General features: G+C 38.9%; 1 protein-coding gene across 2 annotated transcripts in view; it reads left to right on the plus strand.

Moving 5' to 3' along the window:
* The window catches only part of LOC306983081 (chemokine-like protein TAFA-5), a 217,915-nt gene extending 206,644 nt beyond the window's left edge, over positions 1 to 11,271 (plus strand). For both annotated transcript variants that reach the window (XM_079582793.1, XM_079582794.1), the window contains exons 4-5: positions 3,053 to 3,241; positions 11,174 to 11,271. In XM_079582793.1, the coding sequence (XP_079438919.1) occupies positions 3,053 to 3,061 (9 nt within the window). In that variant the 3' untranslated portion in view covers positions 3,062 to 3,241; positions 11,174 to 11,271. The remainder of the gene's footprint in view (positions 1 to 3,052; positions 3,242 to 11,173) is intronic.
* The last annotated feature ends 2,746 nt before the right edge of the window (positions 11,272 to 14,017 follow it).

Genomic DNA, 14,017 nt, shown 5'->3' on the forward strand with positions numbered 1-14,017 from the left:
AAGGAGAGTGTGATTGCTGTAATCAACTTTTCTTTTTTTTTTCAGACCTGAGGTGAGAAAAGGGGTCACTTAATTGACATAATTCTGACAAAGAAGTAGTGGATACTGACTACCGGTAACTGTGTTTTCTCGGTATAACAACAAAAAATCTCGAGTGCCTCGGAATTTCTTTGACTGTATTCACTCATCTATGCTACCAGCCAGTCTCCTTTCTGCTGTCCAATCCTATTGCCGGTATCCTGGAAGAGCACCCGTGTGTATATGCATTGACACAACTGGGACCCACAGCAGCACTCACCATTTTCTATTTTTTAACAAAACAATCTGAATTTGTTTGGCTAACATGGACTTTCAAATAAACGGGTATGGTCAGTGTTAGAAAGAAGACAAAACATTACTAAAATCCTTAACAAAGGAAGACTATTGCTTTCTGATACTAATGGTAAAATACATCAAATAAAATATACATGATCTCAGACTTATTTCATGTTATAATTGAACGTACAGTGTAAACTGGGGCTGTGCAATTAATCGAAATGCAATAAAGATTTTGATTATTACACCAAACAATTATAAAATATCATAATTGAAAAAATATATATATATTTTAATTAGAAAAGACAAACAAACAATTTCAACAGTTACAATACATTTGACAAACTAACACCAAGACAGAATTACAAAACAACACAAAATACAGTAGACAATAGTCTTGACAGACAACACAGCACTTCAGCACAATACATTCCAATTGTCTTTTAAGTAAAATAATAAAAAACTATTACTATGCCCTTCCGCTTGTCCATCCGGAGCGATCTTACGTAGCAAAGCAAGCATTGTTTCAGGCCGCTGGGATTATTTTCCCTTTGCATATCACATTCCATGGCTCATGCTTTTGCCTGACATAAAAACAAACAGCGCTGTGTGATGATGTCATCAGGCTGCGCTGCTCAGTTTACTTGGGCAGGTGTGAGGGCTGGCCAGAAGGGGGCAGGTGTGAAACAGAGACCTCTCCTCAATCAAGGCATACCTGAAAACATTTGTACTTTTATGACTGTTCAGAAAACAGAAAATATTTAGCATAGTTTGAATAATCGTTATTTCAATTATGACTAAAATTAATCTTAATAAAATAAAGACATTCTTCTCCCTCTGTGGAAGTAAGACCATCTTACTTTTGAAGACAGAGATGAATGGATCATTCCTAGATGACTGAGAGCCCACACAAACATATTCCCCATCCTGCTGCAATTTTGTGCTATTTGGCTGTTCATGGTATCAACAATGAAAACGCTATTTTCTGAAATCTTCCTCAAGTTGCACAATGTTACTTTTCTCCCTTATCCACCACTCTGCTGCCATCCCCAGCCATCAGTATTTACCCATTTCTACATTTGCCCGAGACAGGATACTTGCTGAGAGAAGAAAAGGCACATGGGGTTTTGTAGATTCCCTTTTCCCATTTTCTTTTCCTTCTTCTAGACTCGTGTGATGGGATCTCACATCCACCACGCTTTGGATCGGGTCTGGTACCGGCCCCGATAATTGATCCCTTTGGGCCTCCTGCATGCAGCTTACAGTCCAACAGTGGCTTGAACACAATCACTACTAAGAAGACAGCTGTTTGGCCACCCAAGACATGCCAATGGGGGGAGAGACAGTTAGCTATTAGTGTTGTCTGACAAAGCTATACACAGAATACAGTATATGTCGCAAACTCAGCAAGTGGTGAATGTAACTTTTTGTATTTACTGCTGGCCTTTGGTTTTGCAATTGAACCCCTTACACTGAAAATATTCCAAATTATTCCAAATGTTTTAGACAAAAAATGGCACCAGTTTTAAGCTTTTAAGTGAATCTTCACTTAGGTCAAAACAAAATACGACCAGCTAGTGAATGAAAACATGTTTGCTAAAACGTACAGCTAACGAAGAAATAAAGTCACTGTGATATCAAAGCTTGTGTAATCATTATATGTTGTCAACCTAACACGACTATGAACCACAGAGTGACGCACACTATCGACTGCATACGGTTTTACTAAGAACCCACTCCACCAACTTATAGAGAGGCTGCTGGGCTCAGTATTGGACCACTAATGTGTTTGGACAAACAGCCGGTCACACCAGATCCTCCTTAAATAAAGTGCTTTACTTTGCCGTTTTTTTGTGTAAGATGAAAATTGTGGCGTGTTCTCTTTCTGAGACGCTGTTTGAGGTTTTATTGTCGGTATGTATGTCGTGTTCATGTAAGCTACTTTTCTGTACATTTTGCAATTTTAGTGTTGCTTAGTTTCACCTGCAGTAAACCCAGTAAACCCTTAATTAAGTAAATCATTGAAGTGAGGGAGGTGTTATTAGCCGATATAATCTAGGAAAAAGAAAACAATACATTTGTGAAAATGCTTTCATGGGTCGTGATAATGTTGTTCAATATACAGTATATTACAGACATAATAAAAAATAAACTCCGTCTGCTCACTCCTTCCCGTTTGCCATAATAACTACGTTCCAGGGGGAAATCATGGTGGATTTACAGACACCTCCTGCTCTGATGGAGCATGTTCCTAAAAGGGCATAAGGGCGGGATCTTCACTGTAGACTCGGCCCTTACGGGGCGCGTAGTTCAGTCGTAGCCGTGCCTACGCCGTTAGCTCTGTCAATCAAAGTCCAGCTCTCATTAGTATACGAGATTTCTAAAATGTTCCTTACAAAAAACGGCCTGGTTTCTTTAATTGTAACTAACCCAGTGTAACGCAGGAGCAATATCTAGCTGAAGAAAGTTTAAAAAAATTAGAAACCAGGCTTTACAGTTGCTTAGAACATGCAGTTCTATGCTTTCCAATGGAAAACTAGCTTGTTTTGCCGCCCATATATAGAGGTACGACAGCAATGGCGGGCAATGGCGGCCCCAAGCATCCCGGTCACAAAGCTGAGCTGGGTTGAGACTGGAGGTTGCTGTAACTTTAGACATAGGACTTTGTTTGATACTAAATGCAGTTATATAGTTTGTTTATTACTGAATGTGTTTTCCCTTTCTGTCTCTCTCTTAGGCACTATGACGAGACAAGAGTTCCATTGGGCACTCCTGCACTATGGACAGCACTGATGACCCTTTGACAGACAGCCACAGACCAACCACCACTAGCACCAACCACCAGCACCGCCTCACCTTCTCCACGACTGCTCCACCCCATCCCTGGCACCGCTCAGGCAGCTCGCAGTGACAGCACCTACACAAGGTACACCGAAACACCAGAGTTTCAAGCCAGTTTAGCCAGATTATGAAATGCTATTGGCACCATCTAATTGAACGGTGTGAACATAACATTGAATGAACACCGAATGAGCATTAGCATAGCATAGTCAATAAGTAAAATTGAGTCATTAATAACTTCTGTTGGTGTTCTGCCTTGGCTTCAAATGGCAAGTTAGTCCTGTTTTCAACATATCTTTAGTTGCCAGGATTGGTAAATAAATAGAAAGAGTTGAAATAGCATTTTTTATGATTTACGCTATGTTAAAATTATGATGCAAATTGTATTTCGGTGCCATAAAGATAAAACAAAACAAAAAAACAGCAATCTGAGGTATTTGGCTGGCAGAAACCGTCCTCGTGCCTTTATCTGCACAAACCCGTGTGTGTTCTGAATCAGCCAAAAATCTCTTAACAGTACGATGATTACGGTTGATCTGTCATGAAATATTGAACGTTTTCGTACCTAGTCCAAGGCATTCAACTAGTTCACGCTTTTCATCAGCAGAGAGATTCTTTTTCTTTCTCATATTGCTTGAAAATGGTGGTCTGCTTAATAATGCGGAACATCCCTTTTCAGTAGTTTTTCCCCTTGCCTGACAACTACCTGACAGCTCCCTTAAGAGCACTAATCCAAACCACAATAATATCCTTCCATAGTTGTGACAAAATGTACATGTTTGCTATATTGCGCCATGTTCATATCTGGGATTGCTGTTTTTTAGTTGTCATCTCAGCTCTTTACTTTAAGTATAACAAGCATCATCATGCCAAAACCTCTTTCAACATCAACTTGGACATTAAGGAAAACATAAATTCAGACAATTATTGAATTATTGTCTGCTTGATGCCTTTATTCAGCATCACATTTTCCCATAAGTTCAGCCCCTCCCTGCAGAGTATTTAACCACAGGGAAATCCATGCCTGCTGCAGGACAAAATACAGTGCTTTATTTCCAGCTTGTATATTGTCTTTAAAGCGTTTAGATGTGCAGAGGGATAAAACAAGGCACCAGGCTGGCTCCAACATTGATTCGAGTGATTGGGAAATAGAGAGATGCCAGTCTCGTCAATTTAACAGACAGCACAGTAAAAAAGGAAGGGGCCAGAGCCGTAAAAATGCCCGGTCTCATACAGTTAGTGGAAAGCAAGAGTTCTGTGTCGCTCAATATTGCCAGTTTATGGCCCGTGTTATGATTGGAGCAGGTCGGCAGCAGATTCCGACTATAAATAGACCGAAGTTACAGAGTGCATTAGGAAATTATTGTCTATATTTACTGTCACAACATTTGATCCGGTAATGTACAGAATATACAGGAAGCAGCCGCAATCAGGAGCAGTAGTCAGCAGCATTAGGTTTCACTGTATTACACGCAAGTACACACCGGAAAACACAACGCGGTAGATTTTTGTGGTGCACTTAAGCCCCATTTCCACTGACCAAGCCTACGTGGCGTGGTGCCCATTCACCCGTGTTTAACCGCATTTCGACAGAGCTCAACCTGTGGCAGGCGAGGGCCAAACAGGGCACACTCATTGGTGATACACTCATTCAACCTCCTGAAAAAAACAAACGCACTGCCTCTTCACCACCACCACTCACTCACTCACTCACTCACTCACTCACTACATTCCCACACGAAAAGTGAATAAAATGAACTTCGATCTGGCCTGCCAAACACCCAGACACGCCTATATGAGAACAACAAGCACCACTAACTTTGATGCACTGGCTGAAAAGGAAGATTGCTTATCTGCTGCTATTGTTGTTTTTTGTTGTTGTGAGTACAGTAGTATAGCATATAGTATTTGAGAATTGCACTTGACACATCCTTCAAACAACAACTGTAGTGGCTTCCTTTGTAGGGCTGGGTACTGTTACTTTTTTTATAGGGCTTTTATACTCACGCAGAACCCTCAAGCTCCCAGGCCTCTGGTAGAGGACCCGAGCTTGGAGGAAAAAGAGACCGCCCGCGGAAGGTGAGGAAGAGTTTTTTATATATATACTGTATATGTATATATAAATTTGGATGACCAACAGCATCAAAACTTATATAAAGATAAAAATATAAAGATGTTCTATTTCGTTTAATGGTACCCAGCCCTACTCCTTGGTGAGTGTAAAAAAGTGTCCATAGGTCAAAAAGTTTGCTCAAAGCTGATCTAAATCAAGGACGATAACCTTCCCTTAATACCCTTCACTTATGGATACGTTTGATAATACTCTGACATCTGACATTCAAGCATAATTTAGAGCGCACCCTAATGCTGCCTCTTGAGTAATAGGTTTAGGATCAAAGTATAGGCAGATAGTGTTTTATTTGATGTTCAGAGAAGGCGCCGTGTAATGACATAATATGGAGTGAGCTTTGAACTCTCTCACAACGTGAAACGGGGGCTTGTGTCTAGAGGCTCGTGCATACATGTTCTTGTATTTTGATCTAAGCATCTGCTCCAGGCGCTATCCAACTTCTGAGTTTCTAATGAGTGGTTTCCAATCCCTTGTTAACCTGTAAAACCTCTAAACCTACAAGTTCTCCTATAAATATTCATTCAGGGGACTATTGTGTTAGGAGCGTGCTCCGACATACAACAGGAAACCTGGTTGACTCCTGAATGAAATATTAATCAGAAAGCTATTTGATGTGGGATGGGGTCGCTTCCCAAAGGTTTTTAGCCGGGTTTTTCTAACCTTCTTGCAATTTGTATTCTGTTACCTATTAGGTTATATTTAATTTGAGTAAACAATTTGAATATGGGGTGAAATCTCAAATTAAAATCCATTTGCTTTATTGAGCTAGAGTAAAACAAGAAAAAAGTGTATCCACAAATATACTGAGTTCACCCTGTGTGGCAGTGTTCTTAACATCACAGATGAGATGAAGTATTTGGGTCATTATATCTGTAGTGATCTCACTGATGACCGGGACATGCACAGGCAGGTGTGTAAACTGTATGGTCAATCGAACATGCTGGTCAGGAAACTCTATATGTGTTCTGTAGATGTCAAAGTTACTCTGTTTAAAGCTTTTTGTTCTCCTCTGTACACTGCACAGCTGTGGCAAAGTTTTAAAAGGTCCAGCTTGCAGAGGCTCACAGTTGCATATAATGACTCTATGAGGCTGCTGTTAAAGATGCCCAGACACTGTAGTGCGAGTCAGATGTTTGCTGACTGTGGAGCTCACTCTTGTCCTGCTGCACTTCGTCATTGTTATTTTGAATTTATGTGTAGACTGAGCGACTCTCAGAACGGCATTATACGGACTCTGGTGTGTCCTGTGATCAGCTCAATGAGATTCACGTCAAAAATGTGGAATCATTAGCGCTCGTGTCTTTATGTGAGTGGCAGCTAGAGAATTGCTGGTACCTTGTTTTGTTTCTGCAATTATCTGCAGTATTTTAATATTTTTCTTTTAAACATAAATATGGATCATGTGTTCTCATTTGTGTCCTTAATAAAGATTGAATGAATGAATACAGAATTACAAACAGTGTTAATTTCGTCTACTAAAATATTTAGTCTCAATTTTAGTCAAAGTGATATTTTTGTCGACTAAAATTGGACTAAAACTAAATTAAAAGTTTTTCATGAGACTAAAACTATGACTAAAATGTCCAGATATTTTAGTCGACTAAAATAAGACTGAATAAAAATGAAAAGGAGAGACTAAAATCATCCAAACTTCTATTGACCGTCTGAAAGAGCCTCAGATCATGTAAATTCTCTGCCAAAGGATCAGCTCTGAGCTTTGTTCATGTGGAGAAGCTCCATGAAGCAGAAGAGCTTTATTAAATATGATTATAATACATATTATAAAAGCAAAGCCGACTAAATTAATCTTAAATTTAGTCAACTAAATTGACATGCAATTTTAGTCGACTAAAACTAGACTAAAATTGAAAAGATTTTTTTGACTAAATCTCGACTAAAATTAAATTACATTTTAGTCAAAAGACTAAGACTAAAACTAAATTAAAATATGTTGTCAAAATTAACACTGATTACAAATGCAGTTACCATATCACCAAACAATTTTCAAGCTCACTCTCGGATGTTTCTGAATCTCGACCTTAGCACGTCCAATCAATTTGCTCACATGTTTACTGAGGCCTGTGGGAGCCATATGTTCTGTGTGCAGAGCGATTCGAGCAGCGTGATGCCGGTATGTTTGTGTTATGTAGCTGTCTTTGCAGGGACGCACGGCGCTTTCTCCTCCTCCTCTCAGCTCAACAATCCAAATGTGTGCTCGCTCATTTATTCTTCCCCGCAATAGACACTCGCCCCGTAGACAGAAAGCGCAACATAATGTCCCTCCAATCGAATGTTTGTCTTGTTGCCAATACAGCGCCAGAAGCTACATGTCGATGTGTTTTGCAATAAAGGATGAGTTTGTCAATGAATTTTCCAACAGTTTTTCTGACACGTTCAGCATTGTGTGCATCTCCGTCGGATCCCATTCTGCTCCCAGCCAGCAGTGACATTGTGCAGAGGTTTTCAAAGTAGGGGACACGACGCCAAGCAGCAGCAGGATCGCACATATATTAAAACAAGAGCAAAATCTTAAATTCTAAACTTTTTTTTGTTTTTTGGACTACTACTTGCTAACTGTCTCTAGTTTTTGGTAATATTTTGTACATGTTGCAACTTTTTTCCCCCAAAAAAATCAAATCACTCACACACTGCATTCATACTATCAAGGCTAGTGTTTGCCCAAGGACACAACTACACTTGCGGGTGTTGGGATTCAACTTCTTAAGTCACTTCTGTGCTATTTCACATCTTTACACATTGCCTCTTATACATTCTCTCCTCAATAAGGTGGCTAGTAGTTGCTCCAACACCTGGACATTTTATTGCAATTTGCTGCCTGTGAAATCGCTACAAGTTGATTATTATGAGTTGGTGGTGCAGAATAGAAGTTGCTATTTGGCTGTGTGACCATTGCGGAACAGATGGCCACCAATATATCTATCCCTGTTAGATTCATTGTTGTTTTACTCCCCGTATTGGAATGTATCTTTGGTATACACACACTGGACCAATTATAATATTCTACTTGAATGTGACTCGCCACCTCAGGTCTTACGCGTAACTGCAGTCTCTATGTTAAACTCGTGCATGACGATGGAAATGGTTGGAATTTCAAAACGAAATACCAACTTTTTTAGAGCAGGCTTTTAGCAGCAAGTGGTGAATAAGTCTGTACATTGCTGCACCATGTAGAGGGTGGAAAATACATAATTTAAAAAATGTTCACTTCTATCTAGTCCCTTTAAAGCAGACATGTCAAACTGGCGGCATTTGGCCCGTGAGATGATTTAATCCAGCCCCTGACTTGTAGCAGAAATGTATGTGTGTATATGTAAGGAAAAAAGTCTCTGGCCCATTCCTGTGCAGAGTTATGATTTTTTAAGGAAATAACCAGGATGCTCACTCCAGCCACTTAAAAAAAAAAAAAAAAAAAAAAGGATTCCACATGTGTCCAGCAGAGGGCAATAACATAAAAAGAGATCAGGATATAAACAACACATTACAGCCACGTGGTGAATGGTCAGTCTTTTATTTTAAAATCACAGCTTTTTATATTTCATTTCTTGGAAACATGTTTTCTCAATAGTATTTTCATGTTCACATTATATGCTGCCCGTGACCCGCCAAGGGAGCTGGATTTTGGCCCAAGACCCAAACCAGTTCGACACCCTTGCTCACTCAAAAAGTTGTTACTTCGGGTCCTAAGTGCCGTCATGCACAAGCTTAATATAGAGACTGCAGTTACGCATAAGACCTAAGGTGGCAGTAGCGAGAATAAAATGACCAACTTGCATTTAGTCTCTTTAAAGGAAGCTAAAGAAGACAAGTTCTCTGAAGAATTAATCTAATATACTGTATCTGTTAAAAGTTTTTTACACTTTTTTATGTTTTGGCTTTTGTTATTTCCAACTAGGGCTGGGCGATTTTTGAAAAAAAAAAAAAATCACGATTATTTTCCCTGTATTGATCAATCTTGGTTTTCGATTCGATTTATTTTATTTTATTTAATGGTAAAAACAATAAATGTGACCTTTCCTGGGCTAGCAAGTAAACAGATGCTGCAGCCGCACTGAAAACTGTGACTAACTCTTTAATGCAGCAGCAAAGACAAGCTCCACACTTCTAGCCTCACAGAACAACATCCCCATGTCACTTCACCTGCACTGCACAACACACAAACATCTGCAAGTGAGACGCACACAAGTGGAATGTCTGAAGAATGTCAGAAGCAGACTGCGAGAATTAGTTCATGGAGTTTAGTAATTTACTATGTACATAAAGAAATACTAGCAAACAGTGCATTAATAAGTATAAAAGACGATCAAACTTACAATTAACTATTAGAAGTCCAGCTAATCCACGGCCGCAGCCTCAAGAATGATCCACATGGTCCAAATACAGCGATTGATAGTTTTCCTCTTCCAAGGTAAACATTTTTATCCACGTGTGCGCGTCCTGATCCTCCTCCTGTGTTTCTGTTTTGCCCATTAGACGAGTTAGCCTGAGTTTGTTGCTAATTTTACACTTAAATTCACCAGATCCTCTCCTCTTGCTTCCGTGTGTGCTTCCTGTTTGCGTGATCGAGTGATTTCCTGGGCCTGACCTGACAGGCGCTGCAGCATCACGGCGTCCTGAATGTTTTTCCAGAATGTGACAGGACTGGCCAATTCTGTCGATGAAAATGCACCACGAGAATATGGAGATCGAACTTTATTAAAATTGTGATTAGATTCAAATTTGATTATTTCCCAGCCCTATTGTCAACACTTTTTACATTGTATTATTCTCATTGAAAGCATTACAATGTGAATGAACACATGGAATTATGTAGGAAACAAAGAAGGTTGAAATATATTAATATTTCTAATTCTTCAAAATTGCCACCGTTTATTCTTGTAATTTTCTCGATGAGCTTCATACGTTGAAATGGTTTTTAACAGGTTTGTTAAATCCATTTCTCGAAGTGAGTGTCTGCGTACATTGGTGTATGAATAAGAGTGTGAATGGGAAAGTGGTTTCTTGATGTAAAGCGTGTTATACTGTAAATTGAGACCATTTCCATGATGAAACGCATTGAGAAAATGTCATGACAGTGAAATCTGCTGTAATCAAAGTAAAAGGCAACTATTTTAGGCTATTTTCCATGCGTTCATTCATAAATCAATGCCTTCAGTGATAATCTGCAATGTAAATAGTCTTAAAATAAAATAAAAAACAATACATAAAAAAAAGTATTTCCAAACTTTTGACCAATGCTGTATTTTCATACCGAGCACTGCCTGGTGTATTTGAGTTTGAAGTTTATTTCGAGTTACAAATTTGCACGATTATGTGCAGCCTAGGAAACTGCAACAAATACACTCATTTAAATCATGTACATATTCACATAGTTGCATAACGTTTTACATTGAGTTTCCTGTAAACTTGAAAAAGGAGTGGGAAGAAGTAAAAGTTCTAAACTCCCACACCCGTAAGACTTATAATTACTTGATTATGGTAGGAACAAATGTCATATTGGATTATCAGTTCCATATCTTTTCTCTTTATTTATTATTTACTTATTTTTACTTTTTGTTCCCATTTGAATTATATCTCAGTCTGAACATATGCTTGTGTTGATCAATCCAAATAGAAGTGCATTCCCCAAATAAGTCAGAAAGTGTTTGTTCTGTTTAAGTATGGTAACCCATCAAGTACCTGGCAGACAGATATGGCACCAACATTAGATTAAAACCTTTTTAAAGTGCGGATTGCCACATGAAATTGGCTTTGGTATTATAGTCAACGCTTACATTTTTCATATGTCTTGCTGTTTTAATTCAGAAATAGAAAAATGTCATTGTGTCATGTCTCCAAATCTCATACATGCACTGCTTTGACCAACAGGTGTCAGAACCACAGCTGGCGGTGGGACCCCCAGGGAGTGACTGTTGTTTGAGGGATCTACCTCCACCTCTCCCCCACTCCTCCTCCTCCTCCTCCTCCTCCTCCTCCTCCTCCACCGAAAACTGACAGGACAACTGTTCCACCACTACACCTGCACTCGTACCTGTTCCGACCAGTCCGTCCTGCTGTCTGTCGTGGGGTCTACACATGGTACTTGCTCTGTCTGAGAACACAAGCAGAGGAACAAACAACCATTACATGCCCGACAAAAACGCCTCAACAAGATACTTGGCTATGAAACGTCCCTATGAAATACCTGGATTGTGTGTATTGTGGGACCATCGTTATGAGGTGAACGCTCTTTGCTGTGAATAGGCCTTCTGCTGGAGTAAAACCTCCCATATTTTTATAGACCAAAGAGAAAAACAAACTGAAATCATCATATCACATGAACCAGTACAGACATTTTGGATAAGACATTGCAAGATACAGGCAGAACATTGACAAATGCCTGGTTGGATCCACTTGTGAACCAATCAAAACTACTTTTAAACTTTGCAGACTTTTTGTCAGTCCACGACTGTATTTTGAAGACTGAAAATATAGATACTACATACGTATAACTGTGTATCAAAAAAGTTGCATTTTTATCAGTAGCGATGGTGTTGACAAAGACTTGTAGGCAGGATGAAATCATATCTTTCAGAGAAAGTCTAAATTTTGTTGAATAGACAGAGTAAAGAAATGTCATTAAATGTATTTTGAAAGGCCCTAAAAGTTATATATTTATCAATTTTATATGTTGTACCTTTGTAGAGAAGCTTATTGGACTTACAATGTGATCACAATAGCAGTTTTAAGTAGTTGGATGTGAACAAAATGCTGTTGTTCTCACTGGCTTGTAAACCCAATTTTATTTTTGTTCACACCTCTGTAGCTGCTTTTGTTTCTTAAGCATTCAAGTCACTGTCTGTTGAATTCATTACTGAAAAAAGGAAATGTTTTGAGGACTGGTATCCAGCTAACTTAACATTGTAAATCTATGGTAGTCAGTGGAAGCCATTGAAATCTGCTAATTTGCTATGATATTGTATCGTACATGGTGTGGAATACTGACTCATTCTCTCTATGGGTTCCGATCTCTTTAATTTATTATTTTTGTGCTTTTGGTATTGGTTTGCACAAATGCACAAGAGGGCAAATCTTGGAAGTCGAGGGATGCAGAAGAAAGAATTGCAAAAGTTTTAATTTGCATACATTTTTATCATGAAATCTTTTAAGAATAAATTAAATACTTGAAAGAATTGTCCCATGAAGACTCAACCAGAATATATATATATATAAACAGAATATATATAAAGTCTCTACCTGTACATCAATGTAGCTCTTCCTTTCAACTTTTATAAATATTATAAGATAATGCAAGAATTGTATGGACAATCTGCGAAAGACCGTCCTTTGAAATAATCTGTTTGAAGTTCAATGTAATCATCAAATACACAGGTACGTTTTAAAAATCGTTTTTTCATACATGTTGTGGATGTTGGAAAAGGAGAAACTTCTGATCAAACGTTCTGGCCAAGTCTAATAAAAGAGCATCAAATTTTACTAGCACAAATGTCACATACAGCTTGGCTGGAAGAAGACGATCATTGTTTTGTAAGCAAGTTTTATAGGAAAATAATGAGAAGGAGCAACATCAAGCTCATAAGAGCATCTTGATAACATTTAAATAGGTTTGGTCCTAATATAAATGCCTGTTTTGGCAACTGAACACGAAACCGTGCTGGAAAACAGTTTAATCAAAATTGGTGGTTTAAACAATAAACTAGGCTACAGTGTAAATATTTCTGTAGCCGTGAAGCAAACTTTGTGTGTAAGACTTTACAGACAGAAACATGTTTAACGGCAGATTCAACATTCTCCCGTTTGTCCCGTTCCGCCCCGACCTCCGCAGAAAATGCGTTGCTATTTTATCTATTAAGACACATTCCATATCAGCCTCCGTCGTTGACCCGCCTCCCTGATGAAAAATATGGATCAACTCTATTTTAAGCTCCATCAGTGCCAACCGGATCAGTCTCCACAGTTCAGATCACACCACACAGGAAAAAGAACGGCAACATCATCCGGATTTTCAAAGTACAGTGGGAGGAAAAAGTATGTGAACCCTTTGGAATTTCTCACATTTCTGCCTATATTGGTCATAAAATGTGGTCTGATCTTTATTTAAATCAAAAGAATAGACAAACAGTGTCTGCTTGAACTAATACTATGCAAACAATTACAATGTTATATTGTTATTGGCCATAACAGGTAAACATTCACAGGACAGGGAGGAAAAAACAAGTTAACCTCCTGGCAAAGGATGCTCCAAGAGCTGATCAGACAAAAGTGTGCAGACATTTAGAGTCAGTTGTGAGCCAACCTGAAGTCCAACCACTGAGGTGTGGCTTAAAGCTGCCTGTGCCATTTTCAGTTGCAAGAAGTCAGACTACGATCATGGAAGAAGCCATAGCTGTAAAAAAAAAATTAAAAAAAATAAGAAAAACATTGGAAGTTTGCGAAAGAGCACTTGGATATTCTATTGCACTACGGGCAAAATATTCTGTGGACTGATGAAACCAAAGTTTAATTGTTTGGGCGGAACACACAACGTCATGTGTGGAGGACAAATGGAACAGCACACCAACATCAGAACCTTATCCCCACTGTGAAGTACTGTATGATGCAGGAGAATCATGGTGTGGGGCTGTTTTGCTACCTCAGGGCCTGGACAATGTGGTATCATCAATGGAAAAATGAGCTCACAAGTTTATCAAGATATTTTGCAGAAAAACCTAA

Source organism: Gobius niger (genome assembly GCF_951799975.1).
Source record: "Gobius niger genome assembly, chromosome: 2".
NCBI lineage: Eukaryota > Metazoa > Chordata > Actinopteri > Gobiiformes > Gobiidae > Gobius > Gobius niger.